The sequence below is a fragment of the Hyperoodon ampullatus genome, assembly GCF_949752795.1.
Source record: "Hyperoodon ampullatus genome assembly, chromosome: 2".
Classification (NCBI taxonomy): domain Eukaryota; kingdom Metazoa; phylum Chordata; class Mammalia; order Artiodactyla; family Ziphiidae; genus Hyperoodon; species Hyperoodon ampullatus.
The window spans coordinates 17890898-17917469 of NC_136915.1; the positions used below are offsets into that span (position 1 = coordinate 17890898).

Genomic DNA, 26572 nt, shown 5'->3' on the forward strand with positions numbered 1-26572 from the left:
ACTGGGACTTCCTCGGTTGGGTGGGGGGCTAGCTGTTTCCACGCTTGACCTCCCTGCCACCCACTTGGCATTGCAGCCCTGCCCTCTTCCCTCCTGCGATCCCCCTTCCCCAGTTCCACATTCATTCATCAAATGTTAACTGGTTGTCTGCTTCGTGCCTAGGGATTCAGTGGTGAACAGTCAGCTCAGGCCCTGCCCTCGTGTTCACAGTCGCCAGCTGAACCCTGCAAATGTCCTTGGAGTCCCTCCATCTGCCGGCCCTCTCTTCCACCCCCTACCGCTCCTCCCTCCCGATAGGACTCACTGTCTCTCCCCCGCCCCATCCATCTCATTCACTGGGGGCAGAGGAATTTTCCTGGGGTTCAGTTCTGACCCCAGCACTCCCTCAGCAGCTTGGCAGTCCCTGCTGGAGGGAGCCTTGCTCCAGGCCTGAGGAAGCACCCCCCACTCAGCTTTCCAGGGGTGACCCTTCTGCATCGCAGGCTATGTCCCCACACATTCCTCCTTCTGAGCTTCTGCTTATTCTGCACCCCCTGCCTGGAATGCTACTCTAATCCACACTGTTCACCACTCTGAGGCATTTCCATGCTCTGCTTTGGGCTAATTTGTGTCTCTGTCTCTGACGGGCATCCTGGGAACATGAGCTGGGTCTTAACGTCTGTAGAGTGTAGCTATGTGCCCTTGGGTAAGTTGTGCACCCTTCAGCGCCTCATTTTTTAAAAAATCTGTTAAAAGGGGACAATTACACATCTCTCAGTGCTGTTGGGAAGAATAAATGAGATGTTGCTGAGTATATTAAAGTTATGACAGTAATCACAGGTGGCCATGGAAATCCCAGTGGATCACTTGCTGATCCAGTTAGTGCAGAGGCATCTGGGCCGGTCACACTCACCTGGCAGGATAAGCCGACATAGCCCGGGGGGCAGCGGCATTCCTCCACCTCAAGGGCCCGGGGTCCCTCTGAGGGCCCAGGCTGGGCGACCTCCAGGCCGACCGCGCTGATGCTGGCTGCTACTGGCATCGAGGAGAACGTGGCCCGGACCAGGAGCTCATCCAGGTCAGCCAGTGCCATCAGGAGGTGCTCACGGGTGGCTGGCTGCCCATCAGGCCGGCGCCAGAATTCCTGGGTTGGTGGGGGAAGACGGCAAATGAGGGTGAGGGGCGGTGGGCTTTGTGTGCTGTTTCTGCAGTGCCCCCAGCCCCAACACCTGCCTTCCAGGCACTGGCCAAGGACCGTTAGCTGAGGTTGGGGGTAGTGAGAGGCAGTGTAGCTGGCGTCCAAGCCAGGCTCCAAAGCAGGGTAGAGCGTGCAGAGGGTCAGACACGGTATGGCCGAGTGCCTCTCACCTCTCGGAAGATGATCTCGTAGCTCTTCCTCTCCGGGCCCTGCAGCGCTGGCTGGGAGGCCACCAGCATGATGTTGTTGCCCTGGGGAGACACGAGTGGGCTTGGGAGGGGAACTGAGGGGCTCTCGGGGACAGTGGGCTCCTCTCCCACTCCCAGTCTCCTACCTCTCCAATCTCCCAAGCTCATGTACCCAAAGGAGTCAGGTACATGCCCACTACCCCATCTTCCAGCAGCTGGGCCTCTGCCTACATAGTGTCCAAACAGATGGTGGGGCGGGGGCATGGGCCTAACTAGTGGGTGGGTGCCAGGCCAGCTGAGTGCTGGACTGAAAGGAAAGAAACACTGAGGGTACCCCCAGCCTCCACCTTCCCCTTTTGCCCACTCGGTGTGGAATCCATGTGCTCACCGTGATCTGGACATCAGGGTCAGACAGCGGGCTGCCCTGGGACCCCGCTGTGTAGGAGAGGGTGTACCGCAGCTTTCCGCCATAGGCTGCCACCTGCAAGAGGCAAGCCCTGCAGTCACAACCTGACTCTGCCCTCCTCTGGGGTGTGTGCGACCAGACAGGTGAGGGGGCGGAGCCTCTGGAGGCCTTTCTGCACCCGTGCTGTCCTCCCCACCCAACCGGAGGCCGGTGGTTGCCTAAGTGACAGGACATCTATCAGTTCCTTCACAGTCTCAGACCTGGTGGCAGTGACCCTGAGAAGCCTCTATTCTGTTTTATGGGGTTCCCCATTTCCCACTGTCTCACGATCCCAGCAAACAAGCTCCAAGTCCCTTCCATTAAAGGAATTTCCCATAAAGCAGACAGGGGTAATGACTGTGACCACCACAGGGAGGTTGCAGAAGGTTCAGAAGTTCTCAGCCATGGCGGGGGCAAGGGGACGCGGCAAGTTGCCCCTCAGAACTCTTGCCTCCTGGGCAGGTGGTTTTTGTTTGTTTGCTCAGAGTCCATTTCCCCTGTTGTTTTGCAAACTGTAGTCCTGGTTTCCTTTAAAGGAAACTATGTTCTACAGGCAGCCTGTGTGGTTTGTGGGGCCCGGCCCCCCCTCCTCTAAAGTGGAGACGTGAGCCAGGTCTGGCCAATCTGCACATTCCACCACTCCTCCTCTCTGCTCCAGCAGGGATGAACATGTGAACCTGGTACTTCTGCCCTTTCTACTGGAACAGAAAAACCCCCTTTACTAGTCAGATTGGAAGCTGGAGAATGATGCCAGCTGAGATAAAGTCCTAATGAGCTCCTGGGTCGAGCCATGCCTGATACCAGCTATCTTTGGGCTTTGTACTTTGTACTTTCATGAGCCAATAGATTCTTTGTTGCGGGCAAGCCAGCTGGACTCGGGTTTCCTATTGCTCACAACTGGAAGAGCGTTATTGTTTGCTGCTGGGGGCTTCCACTTGGGCAGCCAAGGCCCCAGCTCTGCCCCACAGGACTTTCCTTCCTCTCCTCTGCCACTAGGGCAGTTGTTCAGGTCAATACCACACTGTGTCAGGCCTGGCCCCTTTGCTCATTTGTGTTCATTCAGTTGGTGAGCATTTATTAAATACCTACTGATGACATGCCAGGCCCTGGGCTACACAGGCCCTGAGGATGTTCTCCACAAGCTCAGGGTGAGGTAAGGAATTTAGGGGCATAACCAGATAACCATGAAACAGCTGGTTTCCCGTTTTCTTTGGATGTCAGCAAGCTCATCGCCATGTCTAGGACCAAGCTGCAGGTGTGTACAGCAGGGTGGCTAAGGGAGCAGACCCTGCAGTCTAAGACTGGGGTTCAAGTCCAGCTCTATTGGCTGGACAGCCTTGGGCAAGTCACTTAACTTCTCTGAGCCCAACTTTGCTCCTATGGAAATGGGAATAAAAATAATACCTACCTTGAAAGGTAGTATGAGGATTAAGTAATGCAGGCCACGTAAAACCCTGCACTCAGCATAGGGCCTGCTGAGCACACGGCCTCAATGCTTGCTAACTCCCCTCATTGCACCCAGCTCCACCCCTGGCTCCAGCAAGCTTCCTACCTTCATTTCCCCCTGAACCAGACTGTCTTGTCTGCTTCTCTGAATGTTATTTTATTGCATATTGTGTGTGTTCTTAAGAGGCACTCTAAATCATTTCTGGAACAATACTAGTACAAATGCAATACTACTAATAATGACGATGATGATGACGGTGATTCCGACATGACAGGAATGATAATCAGATTAACATTGAACTCTGGGAGGCCAGGGTCTTATTCTACGCATATACAGTACAGCACACAGTAAGCACTTAATGCTTCTTGAATGAATGAATGCAGTCCCAAGAGCTAGGTCAGTGACCTGGATACAGGGTAAAGGGAGACCAAAGAAGAGGTGCCTTACCTCCCAGTTAAGATAGCCTTTCTGTCAGGGGACTGTGGCTCGCTGAAGGGTAAGAGCTGAGCTGGGTTCGATCTCAGCCCTACTTTGACCTGGATGTGGGACCCCTCTCTGGGCCTTGGCCTACCCATTTGTGTCATAAAAGGTTTTGACAAAGGGCCCTCTGATATTTTAGGATTTGATGACACCCCTATTCCCCCACCCCCCCAAATCCTTGTTACCTTGTTCCCCAGGAAGGCTTTGGGCAGCTGCCAATAATAGAGGCTTTCAGGAAGCAGAGAGAAGCCTTTGTAGGAGAGAGAGAACTAGGACAGAAGGACAGGTGGTGAGAGTGGATCGAACAGGTCGGGGGCCAAAAGGGCAGAGATGGTCCCAACGGGGGTGAGAACAGACCCCAGAGGGAGGCCCAGGAGGGCAGAGGGATAGAAACCCCACCCCCAGCCCCACAGCTCAGGTCCTGGCCCAGCTCTTTGGACAACTTGCTCCCCTGTCTGGACCCGGACACCCCAACTGTTCTCAATGGCCATGGTTTGGGTCGGTGTCTCCTCACATCTGGTGCTACGCCCCTTGTGGATCCCAAGATGATTTACGGGGCACACCAGAGAACATTTTAAAATTTAGTGGCTATTTTGGGACTACCCTGGTGACGCAGTGGTTAAGAATCCACCTGTCAATGCAGGGGACACGGGTTCAGTCCCTGGTCGGGGAAGATCTCACATGCCGCGGAGCAACTAAGCCCGTGCGCCACAACCCCTGAGCCTGTGCTCTAGGGTCCAAGAGCCACAACTCCTGAGCCCGTGTGCCACAACTACTGAAGCCCACGCGCCTAGAGCCCGTGCTCCGCAAGAGAAGCCACTGCCATGAGAAGCCTGCACACCGCAATGAAGAGTAGCCCCCACTCACCGCAACTAGAGAAAGCCCGTGCGCAGCAACAAAGACCCAACGCAGCCATAAATAAATAAATAAATAAATAAATAAAAAAAATTTAGTGGCTATTTTAATGTGTATTTAAAAATGTAAAACTAGCATAACTGAGTTGGTATATGATTGGTTGAAAGAAAAACCTGGAGTAAATAACTGTCCAAGTGGTGTGCAGAAATGGCAGAATTTGTGAAATTGGTTCAGAGGAAACTGAAGTCTAGAAAACACAATGGGTGTGGGGGGAGTGTCCCTTGGTGGGTGCTTTGGCACATACCTGAGAGCCTGCTGAGGAAGACAGAGAAGCAGAGGAGGAGGAGGACGAGGGGGAGGGGGAGAGCAGGGCTGCTTGCAGAGCAGCTGCCGGCTGGGGATGGGGCGAGAGCCCCTGGGGAGGGGGCCGGGGGTGGGCAGCAAAGCTGGAAAGGAGCTGCCAGATCTCGGCATCCATCCGCCTCTGGGCCTCATCCACCTGGGGGACCGAGAGAGGCTAGGACAGAGGAAAGGAGCAGAAGGACAGAAAGGACACCATGAGGCTCTGCCTGCCCCCAGGTCATGCCAGGTCCAACCAGCCGCCCACACCTGTGCTATCTGTTCACAAGTGCAGATGCCTGACACTCCGGCCTTTGTACCTGCTGCCCTTTTGCTCCCCGTGAGACTGGTGGAGCTCCCTGGAATGGGCCCGGACTACAGGGAGAAGCTCATAGAGTGGGTACCCCTGGTAAGAGAGGGGCAGAGAGTTCTGCCCAAGCTCAGGCTAGAGGGGCTGGAGGCAGCCCCAGGGGCATATGTGGTGCCGAGACGGCTCCTTGGGCCTCACGTTCCGTGCATGCCCATGGTACCAGCCCAAGCCACTCACAGTTCTGTAATGCTTCCCAAGGGCAACACTGGAGTGGTCTGGGCATCAGGTTGGGGCCTGGCCTGGCCTGGGGGAAAATAAAGGCCCAGGAAGGCCAGGGCCTCAGCCCCAAGCTCCTACTTGGACTGTGCTCTCTGATTTCTTCCCTGGGGCCCTAGACACAGGCTGTCCCCAGCCAGGCCTTGGCTGTCCTCTGTGACAGCTGCTGTGTCCGGCCCTTGCCCTGTGGGGGCCCCAGGATCCTCCCAGCAGCCACAGCTGCCCGCAACTGCTCCTCTGAGAGGGACGTGCGGTTCTGACGGGTAGAGGGCACAGGCCAGCTCAGACCCTCCCAGAGCCCCAGAGCTGGAGCCCTGGGGGGTGTCCTCTCCCTGTGGATATGGCGGCCAGAAAGGTCCACGCGGACTGGGGAGAAAGACGCATGCTCCCCTCTCCAGGCTGGCACACAGGGTTAACTCCTGGCCGTGGAGGGCCGTGCACACAGATGGTTAATGGAGGCTGCTTGGGAGACAGCGCTGGGGTAACCCGGTGGGCCAGGTATAGTCACATGGTTTAGCATCAAGTTAGTTTCCTGGCTAACTCAGCCACCACTCTGGCCACAGACGGTTGGCACCAGGACCAGACCACACAGTAGACGAGGCACACACCCCTCCTGGCTCTAACTCCCGCTATCACAGGGCTTGGGCACAGCAGTGCCCTGACCGTGCGCCATCGGGCACGACCTGGGTCCACGTGGACCCATATTGCCTGGGGCGCTGGGCATCTCCCCACGCGGGGCTGAGGGCATCCAAGAACACACCATGCCCACGTCACATCAGTTTCACACCACTCAGATTGCGGGCCTACCTGGTGAGCCTGTCGCATCCGCGCAAAATATGCCTCCCTCTGTGGGGCACAGGGAAATGCCAGGAGAGGGAGTCAGAGAGAGAGAAAGGTCTGGAGCTGCAGGGCAGTAGGGAGGAAGACGCGGAGGCCAGGAAAGGAGGAGAAGGGAGAAGGGACCAGAAGGCAGCCAGCCCTGGGAGGAGGCTGGGATACGTGGGTCTGTCCAAGGAACAGGGACAGGGCAGCCTTGAACACCCCCTCCTAAGTGTCCCTGACCTTCCTGGGGCCCTGGGCGTGGGGACACATCTGCTTGAACACCGGCCTCAGCCAGCAGGGGATGCCTGTACCAAGACCCACTTTCCCTGGGTGCCCCCAGGTGGCTCTGACCACTCACAGAACCCATTTGGGCGGCCGTCCTGGAGTCCAGCCAAAGACCCTGCGCCCCACCGTGCCACTAACACCATCGCCCCATCACCTCCGCGCTAGACTGTGACACTGGAGGAGCAAAGACTCCGACTAGTGTAGTATTTAAGGGCGGCCTCTGACCTGGTTGGAATCCCAGCATTGCCACCTTCAGGCTGTGGGAGCCCAGGCAAGTCACCTAACCTCTCTCACCTCAGTCTTCTCACTTATGCAATAGGGCAGTAGTTGTACTTAGCTCATACAGTTGTGATTTATGACACGTAAAAGTGCTTGCAACAGTGCCCAGCACAGAGTAAGAGATCAGTAAATATGACCTCTAATAAGAATACCCAACACCAAGCACAGGGCTGACAGCACAGAGGGAATTCCATGTGTGAGCAAATGAATGAAACTGAAACTGTGTCTCATTTGTCCTTGCGTTTCCAGGGCCTCGCTCAGGACCTGTTTGTTTGTTGACTAACTGCGCGGAAGCTAATAATTATTAACAGGCGAGCACTTACTATGCACCAGGCATGAGCTCTAATCCTCCGAACTGCTTTGGAGCTGAGGTTTATCAAAAGGCAGCCAGCTGGGAAGCGGCAGGGCTGGGTTTAGACCGAGGCCTATATGACCCCGAAGGCTGCACGCTTAACCATGACATGGCTGATGCCTCACTGCCAGCCCAGACTGCTCTGAGGTCAACTCGTGTCTGAGTCCCTGCTGGCCCCAGGGCTTGGCAGGGGCCTGGCTCAGAGCTGGCGATCAGGCAGGGTCTGCCAGGCCCTGCTGCATGTCACACCTTGTCTCCCTGGTATGTCTCCGGCAGCTGCCAGTAGAAGGACTCGTGGCCAAGGTTGGCGAAGTTGCCAAAAGTAAGCTGGGCACCCTCGGGCACCGGTTCCACGGTGAAGCCTCCTGTCAGGTGGCTGTTCCGCTGTGGGTTCACCAGGGTGAAGCCTTGGAAGTCCCCAGGGGCAAAGTGGGTGGAGATCTGGCAGCAGAAGGAGGATGGGGGTCAGCTTGGGCACTGGGGCAGGCACCTTGGTGGGGGAGGGGCGGGGGTGGGCATTAGAGTGGGGAATGGGGGGATGGTGAGACCAGAGCTAGGACAGAAATGATGGGGAAATGGAGAGGACATTTGGGGGAAGGAGGGGGTTGGGGTCAGTGATGACATAAGCAATAATGGGGTCATGGGGAGGGCATTAGGGGCGGGGGCGAGGGTTGCTGGGATCTCCGCTTACATGGGCAGTGATGGAGGCATGGGGATGCCACTGGGCTAGGCTTCTCACCTGCCCCGCCCTAGAGATGAGCCAGGAGAGGCCGGCGGCAGGCCCCGGTGCCGGGGCAGTGTAGGGGCTCTTACCAGGTGGCGCGTATAGGAAGAGCTGGTGCACTGCTGGGTGATGCCCATGCAGAAGCAGGGCAGGCAGCCAACCGGGTTGCTGGCGCTCAGGTGAAAGTGGTGGGGCCGGCAATAGCTGCAGGTGAGGCCTTCCACCTGGGCCTGGAGGATGGGTAGAAAGGTGGGTGCAGGGAGCTCGGATGGCTCTCTTGCACCTTCAGCAGCCTTTGAGGCCAGGCTTCCCAGCCACTTCCAGCAGTCCTGGGGAGCCCCTGCTGCCCCCATGCCTAGGCCCCAGCTCCCATCAGATGCTGCCTGACTTCCCACGAGGCCCCGAGCAGTAGAACAGAGACGGGTCCTGTGAGGAAGGGTGGCGGGGGTGCAGGGACAGTCCTGAGGGTATGGTGACAGGGAAGGCCTGGCAACCACTGTGGCTGCGGTTCAGGGCCTTGTGGAGGGCAGGGGTTTGTACTAACCTTGCACTGGCATTGTCCAGCAGAGTCACACTGGTCGCTGATGCTGCCCTGGGGGTCACAGCCACAGCCGATCGGCTCTGGCAATTGGCCATCTCCTGAGGTGGAGGGAAGCCACAGCTAGAACCCCAAACCTGCCACCGAGCATCCCCATTTCACCACCCTCTGAGCATCTAACTTGCCACCTGAGAGAGGAAGTGTTTGTTTCTGAACACCTACCACGCACAGGCATTATACACATTCATAGCAGCCCTCTGGGGTACGTGGGCCTTTCACTGCCCCCGTTTTACAGATAAAGAAGCCGAGGCTCAGAAAGGTAAAAGTCACTTGCCACAGGTTGAAGGAGAACAAAGGCTCTGTCCTAGCTCCACCCCTAGGGTAGCCAGATCCCAAAAGCCTCCCCAACCCGACTCACTTCGACAAGGCTGGCCCTGGCTGGGGTTGCCATAGTAACCTGGGGCACACCTGTGGTGAGAGAAAGCACTGGGTGAATGGAGGGAAGAACCACAGAATCCTGGACTGTGCTGGGGGCCCCGAATTGGACTCAATGACCTCAGAGTGCTGGAAGGAAACTAATAGCCTAACTCACCCATTTCACAGATGGGGAAATAGGTGGGAGAAGAAGGGCAGGGACATGCCCAGCATGGTCAGGCCTCAAACCCAGGACTTTCAGCAAGAATGAGGGGTTTTCTGGGAAGATTCTGGCCTGGTTGGGGCAGGGGGGCAGGGGCTGTTGGGAGTTGGGGGTAAACTGCAGGCCTAGATCTCTGAGGGCCTCGAATGCCAGGCTAAAGGTTTAGGCTCTCGGGTAAAGGAGCTGATTGTCTTCTGGGGGCCTTTGTGAGGCAGAGTGGGCGGATTCTGGTTCCTTCTGGTCAGGAGGGCTGGGCCTAGTCTGACTCCAGGGGCAGCGGCTCCTGCACACTCCCCACCCTACCCGCACCTGCCTCACCTCTCACAATGACGCCCGCTGTGGCCTGGGGAACACGCATCACAGGTGGGGTGGCCATCTGTGTCCAGAAAGCAAGTGTGGGTGGCTCTGTGGGTGTGGGGGGCAAATTTCCAGTTAGAAGGTCAGCAGCTCTTCTTTTAGGACCAGGGCAGGAGGGAGAGGAGGAGCGGGCATGTGAGTTAACGTGTCCTGAGTGCCAGCTACATGCCAGGCTCTGTGCTAAGAGTTCCATGGCATCATCTCATGCTCACACCAGGGGCCAAGGTGGAGGTACGTCATTATCCCCATTTCACAGATGAAGAAATTGAGGTCCAGAGAGAAAAGTGTATCTTATACAAAGTGACACCTTGAGGGAGTGGTAAGGCCACGATTTAACCACTGCCTCTCAGAAGGGTCTGGGAAGAAGGGAATCTGGGGCAGGGCAATGGACGTTTCAGGAAAGGGCAGGTACAGGCAGGGACTGGACGCACTGGCCAGCAGCGGGGGCTCCGTGACAGGGGCACGGCTGGCAGTCTTGTGGTGTCCCACGCTGGGCATCCCCGTAATATCCGGGCTGGCACTGCTCACATCGGGGGCCCTCTGTGTGGTGCTGGCAGCCCTGTGGGGGGGGGGGTAGAACGTGGGTTGAGGCTGAGCCCCTGGAGGCCACAGATCCCTGGGGTAGGAAAGAAGGAGGGTGGGACTCACCTGGCAGGCACCTGTTTCGGGCTCACAGACCTCTGTGTGGCCATGGCAGCTGCAACGTTCGCAGGTGCCCAGGTAGAGGCCGCTGGGCATGCGTGTATAGCCTGTGTCACAGTCCTGGGGGCAGGAAGATGACGGTGGAGGGACTTCCTCAGCAGGGGCCGTTCTGGGAAGGGACCACTGGATGGCTGGGGCAGGCTTGGGGAGGTGGGAGAGCTAAAGGAGGAGGAGCCAGCAAGCACCGTGGAGGGAGGTGGCTGGACAGGTGGGTGGGGCCCAGGGCTCACCTGGCAGGATGGGCCACGGTACCCAGGTGGGCAGGTACACTGCTCCACTTCCAGTGCAGGGTCCTGGCCGGTGTCCTCAGGCACAGCCACATCCATGCTTATGCCAGAGATCCTGGGTGTGGCAAGACCCACTATGAATGAGCACTCGCGCTGGCCTGGCACCCCTGGAGCCCTACACGCTATCACCTCATTAATCCTCTCAGCAGCCCTGCGTTGATGCTACTGGGGCCCCGTCCAGCTCCCTGACTGGGCGTCCATGCCCCAGCAGCTGCAAGGGCTGTGGTGAAAGGCTTATACCTGTAACTTCCTCCAGGGAATGAGCGTTCCTTGCCAGGAGAGGTCACACTGTCCCACTCCCTTGGGGTGACCAATGACAGACTGACCCAGGGTACAGAGGTCCCCCTCTGCCTCAAGGCAGGATGACTCTGCAGGGCTCCATGGGGATGAGACCGAGGCTGGTCTTCACCTGACACCGCTTCCTTGCCTGGCCGCTTCTCCCTCCTGTGTCCCTCCCTCCCAGGTTCTCCTTGTCAATCACGGGCACCCAAATCCCCATCTCAGGCTTTGCTTCTTGGGGACCTGACCTAAGACAAGCCTTCTGAGGGGTGTACTGTTATAATCTCCATTTTACAGATGGGGAAAATGAGGCACAAGAAGGCCACAGAGCCAGAAAGCAGCAGAGCTGGCAGTCTGGCTGCACCACGTCGCACCGCTTAGCCTGGAGCCACCCCCAAGTCTCCTCCGGTCCTCCCGCCCCGGGCCCCAGACACCTGCTCTCCGCTGGCCGCTGGGTGTAGGATGCCTGGATCAGGAGGGTGTCGATGCCTGCCAGCGCCATCAGCAGGTGCTCCCGCGTGGCCGGCTGTCCGTCAGGCCGCTGCCATGCTTGCTGCCGAGGAAAGAGCTTATGGGCTGCAACCCCTGACAGCCTGACACCTGAGTGAGAGGGGCAGGGGGCCTGCCCGCCTCCCCCAGGGGGTCTCCTGGGATGGTGTTGCTCACTTCTCGGAAGGGCACGGTGAAGGTGCTGGGCTGCCCGGGGCTAGGCTCCTGGGAAGTGTGATGCTCCAAGATAATGTTATTGCCCTGCAGTACCACCAGCGGCTGCCTGTGCAGGGTCGCGGAGCCAGGCTGGGGCCGCTGTGTCACTGTAAAGCGCAGCTCTCCGCCGTAGGAGGTCACCTGGGACACAAGGCAGACAGGTGCTCAGCTGGGGCCCCCACCGTCGGGCCCTGCCACTGCTCCGGCCACCTCCTCCGCCTCTTCTCCAAAGGTACCACGCTGCCTGGAATTCCCTTTCTCCTCCCACCCCCCGCCCACCTTGTCCCCCAGGAAGCGTGAAGGGAGGCTCCAGAAGTAGGGCCCAGACGGGAGGCTGTGGAAGGAGGAGAAGACCAGTTCCCCGGGCATGGGTGACGAGATGCCCTCGCTGGTGTTGTGGGTGCCCGCGGCGTTGGTCAGGCTGAACGGAGTGGGCTCCTCAGAGGCCCCCAGCACCTGGGGGGGGGAGAAGAGGCCGGGATGGGGGCCGTGGCCTGTGACTGGCCCTTGGTCCACCCAGCCCTGGGCTTGGCGGTCCCGCCAGTCTGCCCAGCCACCCGCCTCGTGTAGGTACCTGTGCGCGGCTCCAGGAGGAGCTGGTGCACTGGCGACTGACGCCCATGCAGAAGCACTTGAGGCAGCCATCAGGGTTGTGGGTGCTCAGGTGGAAAGAGCCAGCGACACACTCGTTGCACAGGCGCCCCACCACGTTGCTCTGCAGGCACAGAGCTGGGAGCTGCAGGGTGGCCCACAGGAGGGGCTGCCTGGAGCTTCCGGTCCAACCCACCCATATTCTAGATGGGAACCCAAGGCCAGAGGGAGCCATGAAAAGAGCACACGTATGAGGGCGGCCACCATGTGAGCAATAATTCCCCATTAACGGGAGCTTATACAACCAATCGTTTTTCTCTTTTCTCTTTGGTTGCTAGGGGGCTCACGAATAAATTTTAGACTTGAAATATAGCAAAGTGGTCAGAATAATTACTGCTACTATGAATGGAGTGTTTCATGAACTGTGCTAGTTTCTATCCAACCAGCACCTCCTTTAACTCCTCTAAGTCCCTTGAGAGGGATGTGACATCTCCATGCTGCACACGAGGAAACCGAGGCTCAGGAATGGGAAATGATCTACACAGGGTTCCTCAGCTTGCTAATCCACTCTGGGATGTAACATCAGGAATGCCTGATTTCAAAATCTGCCCAGTTCTTTTTTCTGCAGACACCTGATGCTCCCACCCTCAGTGCAAACCATTTCCCTCCTCTGAGCCCCCATCTCCTCATCTGTGAATTGGTGATGCTACTAGCTACACCATTGTGTCAGTGTGGAATGAAAGCACGGTTAAAGCAAAGGTACAGTACAGATGTAACGGTCACACAAAGAGTGACTAGCAAAGGACCTGAGACTTGAACCCAGGTCACCTGCCACCCCAAACCAGTGCTCCTTCCTGATGCCAGGCCACCTCTCGTGAAGGGGAAGACGAGCCCACCAGGCGCATCTGCCTGCAGCTACGTCACCGCCCACTGGCCAAGGAGCCATGGAGAGGATGGAGCCTCCTTCCTCCCTCTCCCCGCTGTGTGCTGGGACCCAAGGCCCCCGGGGTGGGTTGGCGGGGAGGGCACGCGTACCTTGCAGAGGCAGGCCTCTCCAGAGGTCCCCGTGCTGCCTCGCTCATCACAGCGCACAATCTGCTGGTCTGGAGACACAAAGTAGGTATGGGCAGGCACGATGGGAGTGGGATGGACATAACCTGGACAGGGCGGGGCGGCTCCCCAAGGATCACGGGGTTTGTGCTGGTCTCGGGGACTGGGGCCTGGTGGGCAGCCTGGGGAGGTGCCAGGGGATGGTGGCTGTGATACTCACTGGTGGGCCTGCACTTCCCGCCGGGCTGGATGGGGTTGCCCTCATATCCGGGGGCACAGCTGGGGGAGGGAGAGGGTTGTCAACGGCACTCCCATGCCCCCACCCACGATGGCCTGCTTCTCCCAGCCCCCACCGGCTCTCCCTCACCTCTCACAGCGGCGGCCCGTGTAGCCTGGGGCACACGCATCACATGTGGCTTGGCCATCCGTGTCCAGGAAGCAGGTATCTGAGAACCTGTGGGTACCAAGTGGACAGGACATGGGGCAGGGCTGCGATGATGGGCCAGGCGAGGGCTTACGGTCCCACTCTGGGAATGACTGCTGTCCACAGGGACATAGCAGGCTATGAAGCCCACCTGCTCTGGGTCTGCAGCCTCATAGCAACACTAGGAAGACAGATGGGCCCATTGTATGGAAAAGGAAGCAGGCCTGGAGAGGTCAAGGGGCCTAGTATAATTTAGTGACCAGGTGAAGATTTGAACCCAGGCAGGTCTCCCATCTCCCTGCCCAGAGGATGCCCCTAGCCTACAGGACTACCCACTCCCTCAGCCCTATGTGCCCCATCTCGAGCTGGGTCTGACCTGCGGGAGGCATCGATGTATGGACAAGGGCAGGGCCGGCAGGCGGTGGCCGTGGCCTTGGTGGCGTCACCGAAGAAGCCGGCCTTGCATTTGTTGCACTGTGGTCCCTCTGTGTTGTGCTGGCAATTCTGGGAGGAAGCGGAGGGAGTGGTTCAGGTTCTACAGAGCAGCCCTCTGACCCCAGTGTGAGGCCACATTGGACCAGATGGGCTCCGTGAGGGTGGGCCTTTGAGGCCAGCTGGATCAGCCTCTCCCATCATGCTGGAACTACCCCACAGCTTGGCAGACAGGGGAGCACCCGGCTCCATCCTGACGGGGAGCTCACCACCTCACGTAGCAGCCTGTCCCATAGAAGGTTCCAAATGCCTGCTTTGTATTGACCTAAACCCACATTCTTCTCCCAGTCCGCACCCGCTGGCTAGTTTTGCCCTCTGTAGGCCGTTCCTTCTACCCCTGACAGCTCTTCGGGGATTTGGAGATAACAGTTTTCCCTGCTTGAGGTTTCCGTCTGTCAGCTCCACAATCCCAGCTCCCTCCACCATTCCTAAGAAATCATGTATGATTTATAGGTTCCTTCCTCTTAGGAATGCCCTGCTAAGGGCCATGCTTTACACAGTACTCTCCAGGATTGGTCTGACCAAGGTGGAAGAGAGTAGCACTTTCACCTCTCCTATCTGGACATAATATCTCTGTTAATGCATCCAGAGGTCATGATAGCCTGGGTGGCAGCCATGGCAGTCACTCTGGAGGCTTGTGCTAAGCTTTGGGTACAAGGAAGCCTCAGCCTGAACCTCCCACTGAGCCCTTGCCCCTAGCCAGTATCCAAGTGCCAGCTGGCATGACTCACCAGGCAGTGGCCATACACAGGGTCACAAGAGCTGGCATGGCCATTGCAGTTGCAGCCAGAGCAGGTGCCCAGGTAGGGCCCACCAGGCACCCGGGTGAAGTGGGCATCACAGCTCTCACAGGACAAGCCAGAATAGCCAATGGGGCATCTGTGGGGACAGGACCAAGACAGTGGCTGCAAGAACCATGAGGCCTTGCTGTTTCTCCCCTATCTTTGCCAGGGTCCCTGTGGCCCCCGGCCCTGCCGGGTCAGGCACCTGCACTCCTCTACGCTGTGGGCGCGGCCATGGCTGGTAGCGTAGGTGACAGTCGTATCCATGGAGATGTCACTCAGCCCCACACTAGCCATCTTGGCGTTGTACACTGTCTGGATAAGCACAGCTTCCAGGCTCTGCAGCACCTGCAGCATCTCCGCTCGCTGCACTGGCCGGCCAGACTCATGGACCCAATGCTCCTGGGTGTGGACAAAGGCGGGCGGGGTCATGCATCAGCGCCTGCCCAGCCTGTACCCCCTTCACCGCCAGCCCTGAGGGATCAGGCGCCACACACCTCAGACAAGTGGACTTGGCGCAGGTTCACAGTACCGGGCTGGGTGGGTGTGTGGCCTCGGGAGAGCAGGCGATGTCCGGCGCCCACCAGGACCACGTCTGGCCGCTGCACTGGCTCCAGCATGCCACGTGCCAGCTCATAGCGCACCTTGTAGCGCAGGGAGCCGCCGTAGGAGTCCACCTGGCCGAGATAGGGCAGATCAGGGCTGGGCCAGTCATGGGCATGCTTGATTCCCACTGTGTGTCCACTCGTTCCCCTCCTCCCTCACTCTGCATAGCTGGTACTGCGTGTCCAGCACGGAGCTGGGCACAGGGAAGCAGAGATGGGTGGGACTTGGGCTCTGCCTTGGGGATGCTCAGTCCAATTTGGGGGAGCAGTCTGATAACACTGTGTAAAAGGTGCCCAGGGAGGCCGGATGAGGGCACTGGGCCTAGCTCAGATGTGGCGAGTGGTCCGAGAGGGCTTTCCAACAGCTGAGTCAGAATTCCTCCCAACCTGACCATGGCAGGCCTGACCCTGCACTGAATGAATGAGCCGCTGCCCACGGAGGGCTGCGCTGGGGCAAGACAACGTCTCCCAGAGCAAAGACTGCCCTGCTGGCCCCCAGCTTCAGAGGGAGCGGAGCCCAGGCAGGTTCTGGGCATGTGCAGCGGGGCTCGGCCACCTCCCCATCCAGGGCAGCAGCCCGCCTGTCACCTTGTTGCCCAGGAACTGCTCAGGCAGAGCCCAGAAAGAGTCATGGACCAGGAAGCGTCGGGACAAGTCGACCAGCTGGAATTCCTGCAGAGCGGTGTCAATCTGCAGCTGGGTGGAGGAGAGGGGCGGCATGCCGGGCTGCGTGGGCGTCGTCACATTCACGCCTGGGTGGCAAAGGCGAGGGGTGAGGGCCATGCATGTTCTGGCCCAGATAGCCCCCTTGAGGGGCTGTAACCCAGAGAGATGGGAAAGTTTGGGGAGAAGTGTGATTTAGAGAGCACGTTGGTCCCTCTCCCAAAGTCAAATAAAAGCAAAGTTTTTTTTTTCCTCCTGAAGTTCTGGAGCATCTTCCAAAGCATGCTCTGGGCAAAGCCAATGCTTCAGAATGATGGTTGGGAACCATCTGGGAACCCCAGGGTCAAGGAAAGGTCAAGGGAATTTTTTGCAGCAGGACTTTTCAGAGCCTTTGCTTGCCAATAGATCCATGGACTGTCAGAGTTGGAACAGCCCTCAGGAGGCAGTAGAGACATACACAGGGCTGAAGAATGGGCGCCTAAGTCCTGGTTCCACCACCCTCCAGATGTGTGATCTGAACAAAGGCCTCAGTTTCTCTATCTGTAAAATGGGGGTAATAGTGGCTTGCTTCACAGGGTTATTAGGAAACTAAAATGAACAAACTGATATAAAATGCTTAAAACAGAATGTGGCACAAAGGAGGTGCTCAAAAACCGGTTAGCTGTTACTGTTGCTCCTCTCCTACACACACACACACACACACACACACACACACACACACACACACACACACACACACACACACACACACACACACACACACACACGGGAATTCTCTCTACAGCACCCTCCCAGATCTCGAGGGCAGTACCAACCATCCAAGAGATGGCATTTCTGTGATAATGGCAATGTTCCTGAACCCAGGTCTGTTTGATGCCTGGGCCCACGCCATTCTGCCTCTCAGAGCCAGAGAGAACTGAGACCAACTGCCTGCCTTTATGTTTGGGAAAACAGGCCCAAAGAAGCCAAGAGTCTCAAAGTCACACAGGCAGTAACTAGTGCATCTGGAGGTCAGCCCTGGGCTAAGAAGATGCCAAAGCTTTGGCTCTTAATGCTCTGGGGTCACTGGTGCCTCTGCATTCTGCAGGGTGAGGATGATGAGGACAGTGAGGATGACATTACGGAATACTTACTGGGCACCTACCAGGGACCAAGCACTATTCTGAGTGGCTTATGCATATTAATCCATTAAGTCCTTATAACAACCTGGGTAGTTAATATTTTATCCCCATTTTGTAGATGAGAAAACTGAGACACAGATAGTAACTTGGCTAAGGGCACACAGGCAGTAAGGGTCAGGGTCAGGATTTGAACCCAGACTCCGGCTCCAGAGCCCATCCTCCTCGACACCTAACACAGGCAAATATCAACTATGTGTTTGGCTTTTCCTAAAAAAGTTTGTTTTCCCCTGAAATGCTCTTCTTACAGGGCTCAGCATTTCTTCAGCAACGCCGTGTCCCTCCCTGAACTGGCCCCATGTGTCCAGGGCATGCTGCTCTCCCATATCTGCCCTCTGAGCCCGCTGGAGCCTGCCGCTTGCCTCCCATCCACCAACGCACCCTTGAAGTCATTGGGCCGGTCAAAGCGCAGCCGGATTTGGTCTCGGAAGCGGCGGCTGCTCTGGCACACGGTGGTGATGCCAAAGCAGAAGCAGGGCAGGCAGGAGGTGCTGTGCTCCAGGTAGAAGTGCCCGTCGGGGCAGGGTCCTGCGGGGCGGCAAGGGAGCGGGCTACTGCCGGTCCCAGGCAGGCAGCCCCGGCTCCAGCCCCACGCCCGGTGCCCACCTGCCCAGGGGCCGTACCTCGCTGCGGGATGAGCTCCAGGACACCGTCGGGGATGCCGAACACCATGCCTCGGGCGTTCATGGCCTCACAGGTGTAGGCGCCCTGGTCTGCCTCCTTCACATCACGAATGGTCAGCGTGCCACGGCCTCCCTCACTCGTCATTGTCACCCTGGTGGGCCCCGAGCCAGAGGGGGGGGTCAGGCCTGGACCACTGGCTGCACCTCCGCCACGTCCCCAACCCCTGCCGGGGCCCAGAGCTCTACCTGGGATGAGAGGGGATGTGGCCCCAGTTGAGTCTCCAGTTGATGATGGGGGTGGGGACGCCAATAGCCACACAGGTGAAGGTCACCGTCTGGCCCCGGGAAGCCTGGACCGACTCTTGGGGAGGGGTCACCACCTGGGGAGGCACTGGGAGATGGGAGCAGGAGTGAGGGGTGGGAGGGGCAAAGGGAGGGGAGCGGGGTGGGGGTGGGGCAATGGCTCAGAGGAGCCAGGCCAGAGAAGAGACGGTGGGGATGGGGCCCAGGGCCCAGAACTCGCCGCCCAGCTCCCTGCTCACTGCAGCCAAACTCATCGCTGCGGTCGGGACAGTCGCTCTCCTCGTCACAGTGGAAGCTGGCTGGGATGCACGTGCTTGTGGAGACACAGCGGAACTGCGTGGGCCCGCATACATCCTCAGGGCGCTTGGCGGCTGGGGACAGAGCCAGGTGGTGTGGGCAGTGGGCACGGCCCTCAGGGAGGACCCCCCATTGCCTACCCATGCCCAACAGCCCACCCTGCCCACCTTCCCCAGGTGTCCCCAGGATCACTGTCTCATCGCGCCCACATGACAACACAGCTGCCCTGACCAGGCCCAGACCCAGACTCTGCTGCCACGACGCCGTCCACAACGTCATGGTCACCAGTCAGCAATGAAGCACACTCTACCTGCGTTCCCCAAGACAGTTATACCTGGCACGCCACAGTCACTCAGCTCCTCCCACAGCCAGCCACCAGAGAAGCACAAGACCACTGGTCAAAGGCACAGCCCCAGTGGCCAGTATCTCTGGACGCCGGGAACACCTGGGCAGTTCTGGCTACTGGAAAGGTCTTGCGAGGGCCTGCCGCAGCCTGGGCCTCGCTGCTCTGTACCCCTCTAAGTAGCCTGACCTGAGGCAGCCATCTATGGACTGGCCAGAGGCCTGGAGCTGGCCTGGCCCCAGGGCTGGGCCCCAGCTAGACATCTCTAGTAGATGGTAACTGACATTCTTTTTCTGGAAGACTGAGCTTGATACAGACACACAGGCAGGGACAGAAAGGGCAGAGTGGTGCAGGAGCAGAGGCCACCCGTCCACAGAGAAGGCACAGAGAGGAGACCAGGAGGCAGCCACCTACTCCCACTCCCTCGGGGGCTTCTGGCCCAACACCCCACGAGCCTCCAAAGTCATTTGGCTTTCATGTTCTCTGTTCTGCGCTCCGTCGACAAGGACCTGGTCTTCCTTAGGCTGTTCCCCCGCAGAGGCCTCTGAGAAGGGCTTGTCAACTAAGACCCTCAATTACTTCTCTCTCCCAAAGGGCCATGTTGTCAGGCAAGCTTAGAGCCACAGAAGGGCATCATAAAACTCTGCCAGTCTGCAGCACGATGCTGCTTCTCTCCAGGGTTTGCTGCAGAGCGTGGAAGGTGAGGGGAGGCAAGGAGGAGAAGCCGGACCAGCGGACACTAGGAATGTCAACACGCACTCAAGCATGTGACCCAGGATCACAGAGCAATGGTTAGAAGATTATCCTCAATCTTGGACTAATAAGCCCCAGGGTTCACCTCATAGGACAGAAACCACAAGATGGTACCTGATATGGTCTCTGACTCTCCAGTCTCACCCATTTGACTGTCATAATGTTTATAACATTGACTAGATGGATGGATGAGCCATGGATAGATGGCTGAACAGATGAAGAGGAGGAAGGGAAGATGTTGGCTATATGAATGGCTGGCTGCCTGGAGAGCTGGCAAGATGGATAATGCATGGATGGATGATGATGGATGGATGAAGAGATGGATGGCAGGAAGGATGCTGGACAAATGGATGGATGGATAGACAACAGATTGATGGATGATAGAATGGATGATGAAACGGACAGAAGGAAGGATGCTGGATACGTAGATAGGTAGACAGACTGATGAAGAACTTTGCAGATAAATAATGGATGGATGGATAGTTGGATGAGTGGGTGGGTGGATAAATGGATGCAAGAGAGGAAAGATGCTGGACAGACAGATGGACAGATAGAGAGTGGATAGCTGAATGGTCACATGGATGAAAAGCTGGGCAGATGGAGGAACAAATAACTCAGAACCAGCTCTAGATGAAAAAACTCTAGGCCCGTAAGAGGAAGGCTTTGACTCACACATACATCAAGGACCCCTTCATCAGGGGACCCTCGTGTATCAAGCCTACTTGTCTGACCCACACACAAGCATATATGACAAAGAGAAGATGAATGGTAAAAAAATAAATAAAGAGACATTAACCACGGGTAGTCTACTGCTTGCTACAAAGGCCAGCTCAGAGTCAAAGAGAGATAAACCTTAAAGTTTGTCCCCAGGGCCTCTACCACTCAGACAGGGACAGCACACAAACCTGCCCTCGAAGGGTCGGGGCTCGGGGAGCTAGGCCAATGGGCCGGGGGCGCCGGAAGGACACTGGGACACTCACGGCAGTCGGCTTCATCGGTGCGGTCCTCACAGTCAAAGTCGCCATCACAGTGCCACAGCTTGAGGGCACAGTGCCCGTTTCCACAGGGGAACTCGTTGGGTTCACAGGGTGGGGTGGGGCCTGGGGGGACCAGGCAAGGTTCAGCCAGCGGCCCTCAGTGGCCATTTCCCCACCCCCTGCATCCCCACCCACGCCCCTGCCCGGCCCTCACCACAGTCCAGCTCGTCACTGCCATCCCTGCAGTCCTCCTGCCCATCACACACGTAGTCTTTGGGGATGCAGTGCCCACTGCGGCATGTGGCCTCGTGGGGCCCACAGGGCACGGGCCTGCCTGGACTGGGGAACACAACCTGGGGAGCAGGGGTGGCTGGGAGCTGCCGTTGGATGGCTGCTTCCGGCTGGGGCGGTAAAGGTGGTGTCTCCGCCAGAGGTGGTGGCTGCGAGCTGAGCTGGTGGACCGGCTCCTCTGTGGACAGAGCCCGCTTAGCATTGGCATGAAGGGGTGGCTCCTCACCCCTCGCCCCTTGCCACTCCCCAGGCCCTGACCCTGTTATCACCCCTCCTGTGTCCCTGCCCACCTCCCGCAGACCCCTGTGCCTGCAGCAAACCCTCCCAGCCCCGGACTGACTTGGAGGCCACTGTGTCCCCAGACAGCCCCTCACCACAATCGAGTTCATCAGACATGTCCCTGCAGTCAGGCCTCCGGTCACAGCGATACTCCAGGGCCACACACTCATTGTAGCGGTGGCAGGCAAACTCCGCCTCGGTGCAGACCCTTGGGAACTGGGGCACTGCGGGGGTGTGGGATAGTCAGAGAGGCAGGCAGGAGTTGGCAGAAAATGTCACGGGCGGCACAGGCGCTGCAGAGCTGGGAGGGGGCTTTGGGGCTCCGTGTCAGGCCACGTGGTTCCTGGCAGACTCAGCGAGGGCACAGAGCACGTGGTGAACACATCCACAGCACATGTGGGATGTGGGCCATGTGGCAGTGGCCTCACCCGTCCCTTACACAAACCCCACACACAGCTAACACGCCACACCATGCAACGACCACAGCACGCACGTGCGGGCCACAACCAGGCCTAGAGAGGATGAAGAGGAAGGGGAGGCGGGGCGGCCTGTGGGCTGTGCCCAGCCATCTTGCCCTCATCCTTCCTTCCCCTCCATCCATTAGCTTCTCTAGTTACCCGGCTCAGCCTGGGTCTGGCTTACACTCTCACCTGGTGTCACTGCGGCCACCACAGCGGCCAGGGGGGGCGGGGGTGTCTGTGCTGGAAAGGAAGGTGTAATCAGCAGCCGTCCCACCTGGGACCTGGGGGCTATGGGTTGCAGGGCTGAACCAGGCCATCCTACCATCCCTATCCTGGAGGACTCATTGGAAACTGGGGATAAGAGGACTGGAGCCTCGGCAATCTTCAGGCCTGGGCCTGGGGTTGCCAAAGAACAAACTTGATCTTTGGGCACATTGATTGAGGTTTTGCGTGCAGAACAAATGATTTCACCCTTTTTTTCTGATTGGGTGACACCATGGTAGGGATGAAGTTTGTTCAGTTCTGGGTTCCACTTAGTCCGGGATGGTGACATTTCCCAGAGAGAGGACTGAGATGGAGACTGGGATGGGATGGGAACGGTAGCTTGTGAGGAATGAACTGGGACTGCTTGGCCTAGAGAAGAAAACACTCAGGGAGTTGAAACAGGAGACAGAGGGTGCAGTGAAAAGAAAGCTGGGCCTGTATAAAATGGATAACTAATAAGAACCTGCTGTATAAAAGAAATAAAATAAAAAAAAGAAAGCTGGGCCGACTGAGAGTACGAAGGCCAGGCCTGAGCATCTAACAGCTGTGTGGCTTGGGGCCACTTTCTTGTTCTTTCTGAGCTGTGTTTCTCAGCTCGTCTCATCACAGGTTCTGGAAAGACCAGCAGAGACACAGGGTTTGGTTTACTTTCTGGCTTTTGCACTATCTGTGTATGTGGATTTGGATAAATCATTTTTCCTCGCTGGGCCTCAGTGCCCTCATCTCTAAAACAGGAGAAATAATATCTGCTTCATAGGAATTCTTATGAAGACTGAACGGTCAGTGAAGAATTCTTGGTTATTATTAAACACAGAAGTGTTTTTGGACCTGAAAGCACTGTATGAAGAAAGAAATTATTATTACCTATTGTCAACATAGAGAGGTTAATAGAGAGTGGAAATTGGGTCTACTGAGTACATGTTAGAGGAAACACATGTTGCTCAACCCAAGCCAAGATTGCATAAAGATTGATGGGGCAGACTCATAAGGTAGTGAGCTCCCTGTCCCTAGTGGTGTGCAAGGCCAAGCTAGGAGAGCCCATGGTGGTGACACTGAAAGGGGGCCCACATGAGTCTGCGAAATTGGAGGAGGTGACCCTCAGTTCCAGGGAGGGCTCACCTGTGCCCAGGCGTCGGAACTGGAATCCCTGGGGAGAGGTGATGTAGGAGGCGATGGAGCCACTGGAGATGACGGTGTGGAGCACCTCCTGAATCTGAGCCCCATCTGCATTCCCTTCGGAGCCCACATCCAGCTCCACAAAGACCCAGCCGTCCAGCTCCCTAGGGATGGGTGTGGGGGGCAGGGCAGCAGGGTGAGGAAGATGCCTGGGGTCTCAGCTCCTCCCTTGGCCCCCTGCCTGACGCTCAGACCTGATCTCTTGACTCTCCCCCTGCTGCTGGATAGCCTGTACCCCATGCAAGGCAACTTAAAGTCCAAATTGTACCCCTGCCGATTCCCGAATTTCTACCAATAGAGATTCAGCCCATTAGGCCTCTCTTGCCTCCCCTCCTGGCCCTCCCCATCCTTGTCAGTCCCTCACCAGCCCCCACCCCCCACCCCAGGGGACCCTTCTCACTTGATGAACACCACACTGACAACCTGGTCTCCAGGAATCTTCAAGTACTCTGACTCCAGCTGGAGAGGGACACAGCACCATCAGACTCCAGATCCCTTCACCCCACCTTCAGTCCTGCCCTGCCATACTCGGGGAGCTCCCCAAAGCCCCTTCACCTCACCGTGTCTACCACAGCCTCGGACACCTCTCGGAACTCCTCGGAGCCTGCATCCTCCAGCTGAGGGCTGTAGTCGATGGAGCGAGTGAAATTTACCAGGGCCCGGAAATAAACTGCAGAAAGGAGTCGGGGGCGGGGGGTGTCACTATGAGGGGCCCAGCCTGGCAGGCAGTGGCCTCAGGCAGCTGGGCCAGTGGGTGGAAATGGGGGGGATGGTCCCCAGAGACCTCTCGCTGAGGCTGACACCTGTGTGCCCACAGCTGTGCCCAGCACTGCCTGTAGGAGCACGTGCTGCAGTGGCCCTGGCAGGCCGCCCAGGGGTCAAAGCCGAGGCCCCACCCTTGAGTGAATGGCTTCAACTAACAGGGAAAATGGCCCAATCCAGATACTAAGTGATAGTGCAGAAGAGGAGACCTCCACTGGCTCAGAGGAAGGCTGGGTAAGAAGGGGTGGCTTCCAGAGGAGGAGAACCTGGCACAGAATATTTTTTTGGCCGCGCCGCACGGCTTGTGGGATCTTAGTTCCCCGACCAGGAATCAAACTTGGGCCCCCTGCAGTGAAAGCACTGAGTCCTAACCACTGTATCGCCAGGGAAGTCCCTTTTTTTTTTTTTGGCACAGAAATTACTCGAGAGTGACCGTGACACGCTTCCCCACCCCCCCATTCATGCCAGGCATCACCCTCAGGGCTCAGCTCAGTCATCACCTCCTCCAAGAATACTGCCTGAGCTGCCCTCCTTTCCCGACCCTGGCTGGGTAGAGGCCTCTCCTCTGGGGCTCCCCCAGCCCCTTGGCTTCTCCCATCAGAGCACCTTCTACCCCACGTGGCATAGATCCTGCCAGAGCATCATCGTAAAGATCGTGGGTTCTGAGGTCAGCCACACATCAGGCACGGACCTTACCTCTCTGAACTTCTGTTTCCCTTTTGGTCAAATGTGCATATTAATTACATTTACCACACTGGGTTGCTGCAGGGAATAAATGATATCATGCTTACAAGGCCATCTCCCTGTGCACGAAGATGCAGCGTCTGGCATAGAGCAAGTGCTAGGGAATCAGAAGCTATTGTCATCTTTCTCTCTACTGCTAGACTATAAACTTGATGGGAGGAAACCTTGGATCTCATTCACCCTGTACCCCAGTGCTTGCATAGAGCCTGGCACAGAGTAGGTGCCTAATAAGTGATGGTTGAATAAATTCATAGCAGATTGGGGTGAGCATACACTTACAACTATTGTTTATTAAGCACCTACTATATACACTTTATGCACATTAAATCTCATAATGTTCAGAGTTCATAATAGAAGTTATAAATATGAGTTGCAAATGAATCATATGTATGTACACACACACACACACACACACACACACAGTGCTTAGATCAGAGCCTGGCACATAGTAGGGGCAATATAATATGAGCTATTACTATATGAGAGGCAGTATAGCTTCGTGGTTAAAAGCTCAGCCTTTGGAGCAACATTTCCACTTACAATTAAAATAACTTAAAATTGCCCTGTGACCTTAAGCAAGTTACTTAATCTCCCTGTGCCTCAGTTTCCTCATCTATAAAACAGGGACGATAGTAGTGCCCACCCCAGAGGGCTGTTGGGAGGATGAAATAAGATAATGAATGTAAAATGCTTATGGCAGTACCTGGCGCACACTAGGGGCTGCATGCGTTAGTTGTGTTATCTCTGGTCTTTAAGACAAACTGAAGGAATGGATTTGGTTTTATTTCTTCCCATCTGAGAGAGGCATTCATTGCTTTATCGAATCTATACTGAAGGTCTTTCATATGCTTGGCAGTGTTCTAGGGGCAAGGGATATAGCAGTGAACTTCATAAAGATCACTTTCTAGGGGGAGGAGAAAGGAAATAGAACAAATGGGCAAGGAATATATGGACTATGAGGGAAAAAAAAACAAGGGCTGGGGGAGCGGGCGTGCTGGGGTGGGGGTAGGTCGCTACTTCCCCAGGGCAGCCAGGAAGGCCTCTCCGCAAAGGGGATGCTTGAAGGCAGAGAGTGAGGCACTGGGAGGCCCCTGAGAGAAGAGTACTCCAGGCAGAGGGGACAGCAGCTGTCCCTGAGGCAGAAGTGGGCTCTGAGAAGTGACAGACGAGCAGCGTGTGGGCAGCAGAGCAGGGAGTGGCACTGGCTGGGCCTGTCCTCTTTCCCCTTTACTCTGTCCAGCAGGTCCACAGGTGCACACGCCCTCTGCGCCTGGACCCTCCCCCTCTGCGGCTCACGGAGCAAGTCCTGGGCGCATCAGGATGGCAGCCTAGCAAGCAGCCGGAGGGAACTCCTGCACCAAGAGAAGGTGCTTGTGAGGGCAGCACTGCCTGTGCTGAATCACGGGGACCATGCTGGGCTGGGCTCCTGGGTGCCGGGCGGGCGGGGCCCCGTGGGCTGGAGCGTGAGGGCCGCGAGCTTGGCCACAGAGGCCTCTTGTGAGCTGGCACAGAGGCCCATTGAAAGTCCTCCACCCTGGCCCCTGGCCTCGGCACTGCGGCCCAGCACGGGCGAGGAGGCCAGGCCTCTGCCCAGGAATGTGCCCGCTGTTGGGGGAGGGGGCTGAGGCTCCACAAAGCCCCTTTCTACTAGGGCCTGGGAAGGGCACGGACCCTCCAACCTGACCCCACCCCCTGCCTTCTCCCAGATCAGGGGCAGGTCAGGATGAGCACACCCCCTTTTCCACCCTGAGAGGCCTCCCTGTGGCAGGTATCCGAGGGCTGGGGCAGAAAGTGAGTTTCAGGAACCAGCCCCCAGAGCTGAGGGTGCTGACGGGGAGTGATGCAGCCTGGGGTGGGAGTGCTCTCTGGGCGCCTGCCTGGCTGACCAGCTCCACGCTGGCCCTCATCTGACCCCATCTGGACAGCTCAGTTGGAGCCAATGGCTGGAGGGACGGGAGGCCCAGAGCTGCCCGGCACCCCGAGTGGGGTGGGGAACACACACCTGACCACTCCCAGCCCCGGAGCCAACT

General features: G+C 57.3%; 1 protein-coding gene across 2 annotated transcripts in view; it reads right to left on the reverse strand.

Annotated features, from left to right (window-relative positions):
* The window catches only part of HSPG2 (heparan sulfate proteoglycan 2), a 101453-nt gene that overhangs the window by 35775 nt on the left and 39106 nt on the right, over positions 1–26572 (reverse strand). For both annotated transcript variants that reach the window (XM_079696983.1, XM_079696982.1), the window contains exons 4-36: positions 23597–23706; positions 23437–23495; positions 22980–23140; positions 21231–21359; positions 20780–21034; positions 20569–20688; positions 18435–18566; positions 18139–18283; positions 17893–18044; positions 17651–17797; positions 16017–16180; positions 15321–15500; positions 15029–15225; positions 14773–14920; positions 13926–14053; positions 13493–13579; positions 13346–13404; positions 13111–13178; positions 12059–12199; positions 11764–11940; positions 11446–11625; positions 11214–11332; positions 10444–10555; positions 10160–10273; positions 9943–10070; positions 9473–9559; positions 8936–8985; positions 8524–8618; positions 8069–8209; positions 7505–7696; positions 1754–1846; positions 1348–1428; positions 893–1123 (exon numbers count right to left, since the gene is read on the reverse strand). In XM_079696983.1, the coding sequence (XP_079553109.1) occupies positions 893–1123; positions 1348–1428; positions 1754–1846; positions 7505–7696; positions 8069–8209; positions 8524–8618; positions 8936–8985; positions 9473–9559; positions 9943–10070; positions 10160–10273; positions 10444–10555; positions 11214–11332; positions 11446–11625; positions 11764–11940; positions 12059–12199; positions 13111–13178; positions 13346–13404; positions 13493–13579; positions 13926–14053; positions 14773–14920; positions 15029–15225; positions 15321–15500; positions 16017–16180; positions 17651–17797; positions 17893–18044; positions 18139–18283; positions 18435–18566; positions 20569–20688; positions 20780–21034; positions 21231–21359; positions 22980–23140; positions 23437–23495; positions 23597–23706 (4382 nt within the window). The remainder of the gene's footprint in view (positions 1–892; positions 1124–1347; positions 1429–1753; positions 1847–7504; positions 7697–8068; positions 8210–8523; positions 8619–8935; positions 8986–9472; positions 9560–9942; positions 10071–10159; positions 10274–10443; positions 10556–11213; positions 11333–11445; positions 11626–11763; positions 11941–12058; positions 12200–13110; positions 13179–13345; positions 13405–13492; positions 13580–13925; positions 14054–14772; positions 14921–15028; positions 15226–15320; positions 15501–16016; positions 16181–17650; positions 17798–17892; positions 18045–18138; positions 18284–18434; positions 18567–20568; positions 20689–20779; positions 21035–21230; positions 21360–22979; positions 23141–23436; positions 23496–23596; positions 23707–26572) is intronic.